At 44.3% G+C, this 12353-nt stretch overlaps 1 protein-coding gene across 2 annotated transcripts in view; it reads right to left on the reverse strand.

The window, feature by feature from the left end:
• The window catches only part of LOC139054202 (protein BANP-like), a 46555-nt gene that overhangs the window by 20762 nt on the left and 13440 nt on the right, over nt 1-12353 (reverse strand). For both annotated transcript variants that reach the window (XM_070530877.1, XM_070530876.1), the window contains one exon: nt 10780-11019. In XM_070530877.1, the coding sequence (XP_070386978.1) occupies nt 10780-11019 (240 nt within the window). The remainder of the gene's footprint in view (nt 1-10779; nt 11020-12353) is intronic.

Consider the following 12353-nt stretch of genomic DNA (forward strand, 5'->3'; position numbering starts at 1 on the left):
CTCCCTCTCCGTCGCTGCAGCTGGGAGGCGTTCAAAGAAGCAACCTTTGCGCTGGAATCCGCCGCCTTCCTCCAGCCCCTTCGACATTGTGACGGAACTAGTTCGGTGCGTGAACAATGATTCCGGAGTTCCCCAACGCGGAGCTGATTTGACACGCATGGACAAGCTGCCGTGGGGACAACGTATTTTGGTGCGTCTCACGCTTCGGCACCCCGCCAACGCCGTCGTCGGGCATCAGAGCGCGGTTGCCTTTGTGTCTGTAAACTGGTCTGCAGAGCAGCTGCGAGTTGGTGATGAGTAAACGAACAGTCGCCGCGTCGTATGACCGGCGGATCGAGTGTATAAAAACTGTGGTTGTGCGAATGCTGAGGACACTTCTCTTGAGCAGTCATGTTAGACTGAGTCACTTCTCTCATGCAGTCCTGTTGGACTAATACTCTTTTTCTCAAGCAGTCATGTTAGACTGATTTAGTTTCTGTAAATAAACCCTTTTCCTCGTTCTCGATGAGAAGCAGTTCTTCACTTCATCAACGATCTCAGCATAAATAAGTTGGACGACGGCATGGGCCAGCTACCTTCGAATTCATGCCGTACTCCAATCTTGGCAAAGGACCACGGACGATGGGATTGAGCCCCCAATCCTGACAGAAGGCAGGAAAGTGAATCACCTCGAAGAACACACAGAAACAGAACTATAGGAATGTTAGGGGCTGCCGCGCCGTTGAACAACCCGGTGGATGTTGGAGCGTGTGACAGTGACTAACGAAAAAGAATTTTAAGAAGGGAAGTGGGGTGATGGGTAGGAGAGGGGGGGAGGGGGGAGGGGGGGGGGGCATAAAAGGCATCAAGAACGAAGTTGGCAGTATGCAGATAATCATGGACATAGAAACAGCAACTCGTCCCTGCCCGATCGCTTAACACCAGACGGCTGTGGCCAGTCGCCTAACCGACGCTCACCTACCCTGTCATAACATGCTGCTTGCTGCAGAGAGCCCATCCTAACTAAACATCTCTGCAATCCTCAGAAAAGACGGGTGTCAGGAGACACGGAACTTTCAAATCTCTCAAAGCTACTGACCCTTATTTTACTGCGAGCTATGGATGCTGTAATTTTCACAAAGGCTTCTGAACAGGAAGCAGCCCCGCTTCAGACTGTCTGCCTCATCAATTCCCGAGTGTGATCAATTAAAAATATGCGTCGCGTAATGACTACAATACCATGATTGCAAGTTACTTCCAAACATCTCTTCAAACAAGTCGGGCAGCAGGTCTCCGAAAGTGAGTGAAACTTATATCATATGATACTATCGAAGTTCTAGCGCAAAGCTTCATTCCCGTATATTTAAATCTACAATAATGTAGCATGTCCACAACGCCGAAAGCATGACCGAATGATAGGTAACTTTCAAAACAGTGGCCACCCTCTTCCATATGTAGCCGTCGCCATACCACTCACTAGAAGATCTGGCTTCAAAACAATGATTATCTTCACTGTTACATGCCTGGCCTGCAAACAAGTAGACACACGATAGTGCACTGTCTTGTTTTTGTATGGCCAAGTTTTTAGCGCTGTTCGCTTTTCTAAGTCATGTACCAGCTAGGTCATCGACATACATTAAGTACAAACTTTGTTTCTTTAATATCATTATTTTTAAAATAGCATGTGGATGATAGCATAATTTGATGTGAAGTGGCTGCATGCCTTAGCAATGAAAAAACTTTTGTCAGAAGTTAAGCAAAGTGTTGTTTCTGCAACGCAAAAACAGGCATCCACATTTTAAAGCATTATTATCCAGGGAGTGTAAGGAGTTGTCTTCACGTGGTTTACGACCTCCATTTAAATATACGAGGTGTGATACAAAAGAAACAAGGCTAAGTGTGTAGCTTAAAAAAAAGAGTAGAGTTGGCAACAACAGTTTTGCTGACGTCATCCCACACACCTCCTCTTCTATTCATGCGGCCAGTTTCGATGGAACCGATCACGCCAGTTGAGAGTGCTGCGTCATTGAGTGAACACGTGCAACTGCATTCTGCCGGAAAAATGTCTGATGTAAAAACCAAACAGCGAATCAACATCAAGTTTCTTGTGAAACTTCAGAAATCAGCCACGGAAACATTTCAAATTTTAACCAAGGCTTATGGAGATGAAACTTTGTCTTGCGCATATGTGTTTGAATGGCATAAGTGGTTTTCAGGGGGAAGGGACAGTGTGGAAGATGATGAACGTGCTGGGCGCCCAAGGTCAGCGATTACAGACCAAAACATTGCCAATGTTCGTGATGTGATCCGTGGTGACCGAAGTTTAAGTGTTCCTGCAATGGCGGAGTTGGTTAACTTGGATAGGGAAGCTGTTCGACGCATTTTAAGGGACGAATTACACATGACGAAGATTTGTGCGAAGGTTGTTCCAAAAGTTCTGTCCGATGACCAAAAACAGTGCCATAAAGACGTGTGTGTGGACATGGTAGAATGCATTGCTAACGAGCCAAACTTGTTGGAATCTATTGTAACATGTGATGAGACATGTATTTTTACCTATGACCCAGAAAGTAAGCGCCAGTCAATGCAGTGGAAGTCTCCAAGATCCCCAAGACCCAAGAAAGCACGCATGTCAAAATAAAAATTCACGGCAATGTTAATTGTCTTCTTCGACATTAATGGAATTGTAATGATTGGGTGGGTTCCCAGTGGTCAGACTGTTAATCAACCCTACTACATTGAAGTACTAAAAAGACTTCGAGAAAAATTAGGGAGAAAAGGTCACAGTTGTGGAGTGATGGATGGCTGTTGCACCAGGACAATGCACCCGCTCACGTGCCCCTATGTGTCAAGCAGTTTCTGACCAGCAAAAACATTACCGTGATGGGGCATCCACCTTATTCACCTGATTTGGCTCCATGCGACTTTTTTTTATTTCCTAAAGTTAAATCTTGCTTAAAGGGAACCCATTTTACCTCAGTTGAAGAGGCTCAGGCAAAAACGGATAATCTCCTGAAGGGCCTTCCAAAAACCTCGTTCCAGAACTGGCAGCACTGAATGCAGAAGTGTGTGAATGCTGAAGGGGACTACTTTGAAGGCGATAATGTCAGAGAACTGATTCTGTAAGTACAAAAATTTATAGGACCAGTCTCGTTTTTTTTTTGTGACACACTTCGTGTGTGTGTGTGTGTGTGTGTGTGTGTGTGTGTGTGTATATATATATATATATATATATATATATATATATATATATATATATGTATAGAGAGAGAGAGAGAGAGAGAGAAGCAGAGAGGGAGGAGTGGTAGCTGTCTGGAGTGGTAGAATACACCCCGAAATAACTAAATTTATGGTTACGCCATTGGCATACCCAATGCACAGTACACAGGTGTTTTTGCATTTCACCCCCATCAAAATTCGGCCACCACAGCCGAGATAGATCCCACACCATAGGGCTTAGTACTGCAACGCCACTGCCACTATGCCAAGGCGGGTTGCATGTTATAATTATGCAATGGCCAGCCCTATGTGCCACCCACACACAAAGTGAGCATTTAATACAGCAAGTTGGACGAGTTAATTTTCATTCATAATGAAAGTAAAGAGTGCAAAAAATAAAAAACGACAAGACAGAGGACAGGACAAGTGCTAACTAATATCACATGATTTCTGTAATAAATGTTCAGTTGTTAGTGAAGTGAATGCGAATGCGAAGTGAATGCGAAACACCAGTTCCTCGGCAGCACTGCTGCGACCGCAAAGAGATGTCGGCTATGAGGTTCGACTTTTCCCCATCGTTGCCTCTGTTGTTGCCAAAGTGTCGCCTAGTGACAGTGATGAGGACGACACGGAAAGCGACAGCATGGGCGACTCAGGTCCAACAGTGGCAGAAGCTGCACGTTACATCAGCCTCAGGAATGCAATTGTCGCGACGAGAACAGCACCCCGCAACGAAAAAGGCGCTCTGCGACATCTGCAGCGCTACCGTGCCCATGCACAGAGAATATGCAACGCCAACGAGATATCTGCCATGCGGGTGTTTGCCGAGAAGAGGGGGCTGGCTGAAAAGCTGGCTCACAGCTTCAGAAGTTTGAGGCCGCGGTCATCGCTGTTAGGCTGCCGCGGCATCAAACGAAAATCACACTTTTGGCGCACTAAGTGAATAATTACTGTATGTTTTCTTTCCCCTTTTATCGCGCTCTCTCAGAGTTCTGCTTTCGACAGGTAAGTGGGCGATCTCATGCTATTTCGGCTACGCAGTACTACCGTTTAGTGAAAACTGTTTCCAAGCTTCAGCCAACTACGGTTTAACAAGGTTTCACTGTAACTGAGCATTTTTGTACTTCAACTCCATGAAAATGCGACCACAACAGCCGAGGTTGAACTCATGACCTTAAGCTTAGCATGGCAACACCATAGCCTCTGGGTTACTGCAGTGGGTGATCATGATGTCATTATTATTTCTATTGTCATTGGTGACATTACTGCTACCATATTGAAGCCATATTGCTGCAATATTGAAGGTAAGAAGTAATTTGTGCAGTTATGTGTTATGTAGTTATGCAGTAGGCGGCTAAAGCAAATGAGTAGTTTGGAGCCCATCCTCAAAATTGTCTAGCTGAGTGAAGTAATCTTTATGATACGCACTGCTGCAAGACCTACACGAACAAATATTTTCAGAGACTCTCTGAATGCAAAACTGATGCATAAAAAGAGTACCTATGACATCAACACTATCTCCTGCATTTCGTGATGCTCGCACTGTCATCACTGGCACGGTTTCCTGAGGAAGGGCCCTCCAAATTGCCTTTGGTGCAGGTAAAAAAAATTATGGCAGAAACCATCCTTGATGATTATCTAAGTCAATACGAAGCAGTTCTCCCCTGCACATGACGCAAAGTTCGAATGAACTCACATTCACCCGGGGAAACAATGGCTCGAGGACCGCCACACGCATGAGCCATGACACACTGGTGACGTACAATCGGAACGATAGGCGATCGCAGAAGCTGCCCACCACACCAAATTCATCTTTGACAAAATGCTTCTGAAAGTATGTGCCTGCATCCCATAAAAGCCAGTGCTCCAATAGGCACCACTTGGTCTCAGCGGCCTGTTTAATGGCCATTTGCTTGGCATGCCACTGTTCTTCAGCCATGCGTAAGTTCTCTTCTTGCTCGCACTCCACGGCCCATCTCTTCTTGATGGTCGCCCCGTTGCTTCACCTTCTGCCTCATGGCTTCGGTATGCATCGCATACCTCTGCAAACTTTGCAGAGCCTTTGCACTCTTCCGCTTGATACTTTTGAGAGTTCGAATGAGCTATGTGGCACACACAGCCATCCCAGCGAGTGGAGCAAGGAGGTGCCAAGCCAGTAGCAGCATGCAAGCGGGCACGTGGGGGTGCGCGCACATGCGCATGGCGCAAAGGTGCCGAGCCAACAGCGGCCAGCAAGCGGTCGCATGGGGCTGCACGTGCATCAGTAACAAGCTCCGACATCAGAGGGCCTCACAAATCACCTTGGTTCTGACTAGGCAAAGGAAAGCTTCGCATTTAAAAAAAAATACCCAGTATTATACACAAATTATATATCGGTGTTTGGACGGGCAAGCAAAGACAAAGAGAGCAAGGTGTGTAACCAAGGACTCTGTGTTTGTGACCATACAGCTGGCTTTGCAGCGTTCTAAAATGCAATAAAGGGCATTTTACAATACTGGCGATGAGGAAACGAGATCCTGCAAAAAATGTTTTCCTTGAAGACAATGCCTAAAGGCAAGATACCAGAATTTGTGCCCGGCATTGACTGGTCATCATGGGTAGAGCACCTGGAGTTCTACTATGAAGCCAACAACATCGTTGAATCTTCCAAGAAGCGAGCAGTTCTCACGCTGTGCAATGAGCAGACCTATGAGAGGCTGAGGGCCCTAGTTGCACCACGGAAATCTTCGTGGGTAAAACTTGGCGCATTGCGAAAAAGACGAAGACAACAAACAAAAACACACCACAGGTCGAGCGCTGTTGTAGAAGAAATCTGTAGTAGGAACAACTTGATTTGGGCAAGTTGGTTCATCTTGAGTAAAACTTGAAGCAGCGCAAAGAAGACTCAAGACGAACCAATTCGCCCAAATCAAGTTGTTGCTACTACACATTTCTTCTACAACAGCGCTCGTCCTGTTGTGCGTGTTTTCTGTTGTCTTCATCGTGCTGCTTCAAGTTTTACTGAAGATGAACCAACCTGCCCAAATCAAGTTGTTGCTACTACCCATTTCTTCTACAACAGTGCTTGTCCTGTTGTGTTTTTTCTATTGTTGTCTTTGTCTTCATCGTGCTGCTTCAAGTTTTACTCAAGATGTACCAACTCGCCCAAATTAAGTCGTTGCTACTTCGTGGGTGGATTTGGTGGACATCATCAAGTTACTGAGCCAGCACTTCAACACCCAGCCTTCCAAGTTACTTGGACAATATCGCTTTCAGAAACGAGACCAGCTCGCTAATGAATCTGTCAAAGACAATGTAACAGTTCTGCGAACTTTGGCAAAGGACTGCAACTTTAGCAACGTAGACTCCACAAAAGTGGGTCCTGATATGTCAGGCGGAAACACAGAAGTCCAGACTCACGCAGGGAGTATGAGGCTTCCTTTGGAGGTTATGCTACGAGACAGATCGATATGCGAGATCCATGATTATCATCTTCAACAACGGTTGCCAGCTGAGGCTAAGCTAACGTTTAACGAAGCGCACATGCTCACTTTGACTGCTGAACGAGCAAGAGATCAGCAGAGACAGATTTAAGGCAATCAGCAACAGGCCAACAATTTTTGCGAGTGCTGTACAAGCAAGGCACCTCAGTGCTTTGGATGCATAGCAGATCATAAGGCCGACAAATGGTTCTTCAAGGATGCTACATATAATTTCTTCTCCAAAAGAGGTCACATTGCAAAAGCTTGCCTCCCGAAAAAGACTAAACAACAGACATACCAAGGAAGCCATCGTTTAGAGGAGGATGAAGTTTTAGAGGACCAGGAAGATGGCCTCTTTACTGTTTTTCACACGGGTCTAGAGATGAAAACCACAGCTAGGTTCATCGTGACAGTATGGCTGTCCGGTCCGCCACTCAAGATGGAAGTGACCTCCGGAACAGCGTTTTCTATAATAAGTGATGTTCACTTGCTTCTGGACTGACGATACCCCTGCATTAAGAGAATGCAAGCTCACTCTACAGACGTGATCAGGAGAATGTTTGGACATCCTCGGCTTCGTGCTTATCAATGTTTTTTTCTACTTAAACAAGGCACAGGTACCATTACTCGTGGCTGGAGAAGTTGGAGCCAGCTTGATAGAAAGAAATTGGTGCAAAAAACTTGAATTTACACTGCATGGACTGAACAATCTCACGGGAACAACAATCGACGCTACATTAGCCAAGCTCTGTGTGGTGTTCAGTGAAGCTCTCACTGGACATTCAAGGCCATCTGTACGCATTGACCTTGCTGAAGACTTGACACCCAAGTTTTTAAAGCACTGGCAAGTGTCGAGAACTCAACAAACTTCAGGCTCAAGGCATAATCGAGCAAATCTCCCCCTCTCAGTGGGTGACAGCAATGGTCGTTTTGAGAAAGAATGGATCCTTACAACTGTGCAGGGATTACAAGAGCACAGTAAACACAAGCATCAAGCCAACGGCGCATCCTAAGCCAATGGCAGCAGAGTTGCTTGCAACTTTTCGAGGAGGACAGATCTTTTCAAAGATTGACTTGACACAGGCTTATCAACAGCTACACATTGACAAGGCCACTTCAGAGATGCTGGATGTCAACACAAAGGCTTGTACACAGTGAAGCATCTACCATTCGGCGTTTCAGCCTCACCATCTATATTCCAACGTTTCATGGATACTCTGCTTGCTGGACTGCCCGGTGTTTGCACCCTATTTACATGACATCCTCATCATGGGAGCATCGAATGAAGAGCATCTAGATCGAATGGAAGCAGTTTTGCAGCATTTGCAACAAGCAGGTCTCAAAGTAAACAAGGAAAAATGCATATCTGAGGAACACAAAGTGCAGTCCCTGGGCTACAAAGTGAGCGCTAAGGGAATTGAGCTGATGTCTGAAAAGGATGAAGCAATAACAAGTGCACCAGAACCAACCAACAAGCAGGAGCTATAATCATTCTTATGAATAATTTTTTAAGCCAGTTCCTCTGAGACAAAGCATCCATCGCCAAACATCTTCATTGTTTATTGGACAGAGAAACCAAGTGGAGATGGGAAGCCCTGCACAAAGCTGCTTTCAACAAACTTAAGGATGCACTACATGAGTGTACGTTTTTTGCGCATTACAATGGCGCTCATCCATTGATGCTGAGCTGTGATGCTTCACCTTACGGGTTAGGAGCAGTTCTTACGCGGTTGAACAGAAACGGGCATGAAATACCAGTAGAATCTGTGTAAAAAACACTCGGCAAATATGAGAGAAACTAACCCCAACTTGCCAGAGAGGGGCTTGCAATTGTGTTTACCATCACATATTTTCATCAGTATATTTCTGGTCGGCATGTACTGATAGTGACTGACCATAAGCCACTACTTGGAATAATGTGCCCTAGGAGGCAAATTCAGCAAATGTTATCACTGTGAACGCTTCGTTGGTGCATGATTTTGAGCACCTATGACTACGAGTTGTTGTACTGAGAAGGGGAAAGAGATCAGAATGCAAATGCTCTCAGTCAACTTCCTCTTGCTTAAGATGTTGATGAATTAGCGGTACCAGGTGACGTGTTGATGACTGAAGGTTTGCACAAACCTTCATTGACTGCCGAGGAGATAGCAAGGCTGACAGTGGAAGACTCAATGCTTTCTCAAGTTTACAAGGGGCTACAAACATGATCAACAGCGTCATGGCAAGGTATAAGCTTCCAACACTACAAGAGTTGGGTGCAAGAACTTTCCACATGCTGTGGTTGCATATTATGGGGCACATGGGTTGCGATTCCTACATAGGCTAGACAGGAAGTTTTGACTCTCCTTCACTCTAACCACCCAAAAATGACTATGATGAAGCGCTTCGTTCACAGTCACCTGCGGAGGACTGAATTGGATGCCAACATCGAGACCAAGGTGCGGTCATGTGAGACATGTTAGATACACAGCAGTCTTTCTCCAGCAGTTGCAATGCCGGAATGGCCCTGTCCAAGTGAACCATGGGGAACGTTCATGTGGATTTTGCAAGGCCGGTGAACAACTAGAGCTTTTTAATCGTAGTGGATGCCTTCTTCAAGTGTCTAGAAGTAAGACGTGTAATCACAGTCTACTTCTGCAGCTACGGATGTGCTCCGATCACTGTTCGCCACTTTTGGCATTCCACAAGTGATAGTTTCTGATAATGGTACAGCATTCGTTTCCTAGGAAATGCGACGCTTACTTCAAATTGAACATGATCAAACACGTAACATCAGCTCCATACCACCAGGCTACAAATGGACAAGTGGAGCGCACGGTTGCAGAAACAAAGAGCCTCCCCTGCCAGCTGTAACGGTTCTTATTTAAGCAGCATACGACACCACACACCACAACACAGAAAACGCCTACACAATTAATGCTTGGTAGGCTGCTTCCGTCTCAACTGGATGCGCTGCATCTCCGGAAAGACACCAAAAAGGGGAGGGTGGATGACATGAGAAAAGATTATGTGCCAGGCGAGAAGGTGTGGATAAAGAATTTGCTGAACAACACCACTGCAGTAGTTGAAGATTGCGGCAACAGGTTGTTTGCAACAATGACCCAAGATGGCAGGTGGCACAGGCATCACTTGGATCATATAAAAAGAAGATACCATATGCTGATTGGAAACGCAGTTCAGGAATCACCCCATTATTCTTGTCTAGGAAATGAATCAATCAAAGACAACCATTTCAGTACTAAAAGACCCCTACTCAGTTCAGGTGCTGAGCGTTTGACAGAAGATGCACCCACGACTTTTGACTAGTCTCTTAAAGCCTACCCAGATTTGCCCACTGAAGCAGGGACGCCTGAAAGAACACAGCAACCAGAACAGTCACAATCCATTCCAGACTATATACCACGCAGTCGTTATGGTCATGTTCTGAAGGCACCAGAGCGACTAGGCATTTGAACATGTCAACATAAAATTGAGTGAGATGTGTTAAGGGTTCACTAGAGGGGGGAAGTATTATATATCAGCATTTGGATGAGCGACAGAAAATGAAGAGAGCGAAGTGCACAACCAAGGACTCTGAGTTTGTGACCACGCAGCCAGCCTTGCAGCGTTCTAAAATGCAATTAAAGGCATTTTACAAGAACGCAATATGTATCATCAGAATAAATTGAAACTTGAACAGGAAATAACCGATCAGAACACCCATGGAAATGCGACACGTAATAGCTCTGTATCTGTAGTACCACGTGTACATTTTGCAGACCAAATTATGTCACGGTTACAATTGCAGGTAAACCTGGAAATGGAAAAACACATTGCAGTGGTTTCGGAATCATTCTAATTTGGATTTATGCTGATAGTACATAATTACATAATGAGACAGAGAAATAACATTACTAATCTGAAAGACACATTCATACAAATCAGCATGAGCCACTTAACAAGAGAAACCCTAAAGTGCATCATTAATGACAATTAACTGCAGCAGAGCTTTTTGTCATTTCATTGAGACTAATGTCATAGTAAATACAAACCAGCCTGTGAGCATAGTACGTACACTTAGAACAGAGAAGCATGACAACAGACAACAATATCAAACCAATGTTTAGGAGCAGCAACTCACATCGAATTCCATAGATCATCAATGGATCCAACTGCTGCTTCTTGTGTTTGCCTGAGCCTGAAATGTTGGAGCGAGCCTGTGTCTCTCTGTCAAAGAGGTGGTCAAGCAAGGTCAGGGCCATCTTCTCAGGTGTACTGCAGGTGTTGTTGATGTGGAACAATGTGGTTGGATTGATAGGGCAGCGCACTCTCATCTCTGGATTGTTCTCATCCCCAAGCCACGAACCATGTGGATAATCCGCTGCAACAACCACAAAACACAAGTACCAGGAATTAGGAGAAATAAAATATGCACAGGCAAGCGCAAAATCCTAAATACAGTTGCATCTCTGGCCAAACATACAGCCATGTGTTACAGAGATAAATAAATCTGATAGGACATCACCTGGCAGTGAGACATCGCTTATTACTAATGTTGGATACTACCATGTGCGAGTTCTCCATGCTTACACTAAGGGTCCTTTGCTGTACTGGAAACTAATATTGGTAAAGTAGGTGCTCTCTTTTAATTAATCAATTCCTTACCAGCAATTCTTCTACTAATGTCTCTAAATTAAGATAAACAAAACTCTTTCTACTAAAAGACAAAGAGCTCATTTAGTTAATAAACATAAGAATAAAAGTTTAAGCCTTCAGGCAGATATCAATGGCAGTCATAGTTATGCTCACATGTGGGCTAAGGACTGAAGTAAGAAGAAGGGCACTCGGTCAAGCCCCCTTTAAACCAAGTGTTTCTGCACTATCATACGCATGCTCACGTGGAACATACATAAGCTGACATGAATAAGATAAAGTGAAAATCAGATGCAAGTAAGGACTTTCCTTCATAACGTTTGTAACTATTACTGCATTATGCATACTAACCCTCACATGTCATTGCACTTCCAGACACAAGATCACTTTAACCCACTTGACAAGTTTCTCAGAAAAGCTACTACAAGTCAACAATGTGATCATATGACAATGCATTCTATCAGTCTGAGAATGTGATGCAGTGATAATCAGGATGATGTATGCCCATTTCCTACAACTTAACTCATGCAGCAAAGGAAAGCAGCCTCAAAAAGATGACAATATAATCTCTGAAACATGAAAAATAAAGTAGGAAATACTCCTCAAAGGAAACACATTCATTAGACAAGCCATTGCCATATCATAAAATGCCCATCTGTCAGAAGTCAGCTAATCATCATCACTTATCTGCTACCTCCTAGATATTGTACATAACTTCTAGCTTCTTGGACTTGCAACAGACTATAGAAGAGGAAAGAAAAATTACAAATTAATCTCGCTGCTTGCCTTGGTGACATTACCATAGTGCATAATAATACTGGTGAAGAAATGGCTTTATCATGAAAATTAACCAGAAGTTGAGTACTGAGTTCTAGCGCTCATAAGCTTTGAATTAAAACAAAATTTAGACATACACTTAAAAATCTCGCTGTAGTAACTACTTGAAAAAAAAAAGATATTCTGCAAAAAAACAATAATTTTTATTGCTTTCTGCAAAAACTGTGAGAAAACAACCCCTCTGCAAAATAGTAGTAGAAGTAGAATTTAGTTATGGAAAGGCAG

The sequence above is a fragment of the Dermacentor albipictus genome, chromosome 1, assembly GCF_038994185.2.
Source record: "Dermacentor albipictus isolate Rhodes 1998 colony chromosome 1, USDA_Dalb.pri_finalv2, whole genome shotgun sequence".
Lineage (NCBI taxonomy): Eukaryota > Metazoa > Arthropoda > Arachnida > Ixodida > Ixodidae > Dermacentor > Dermacentor albipictus.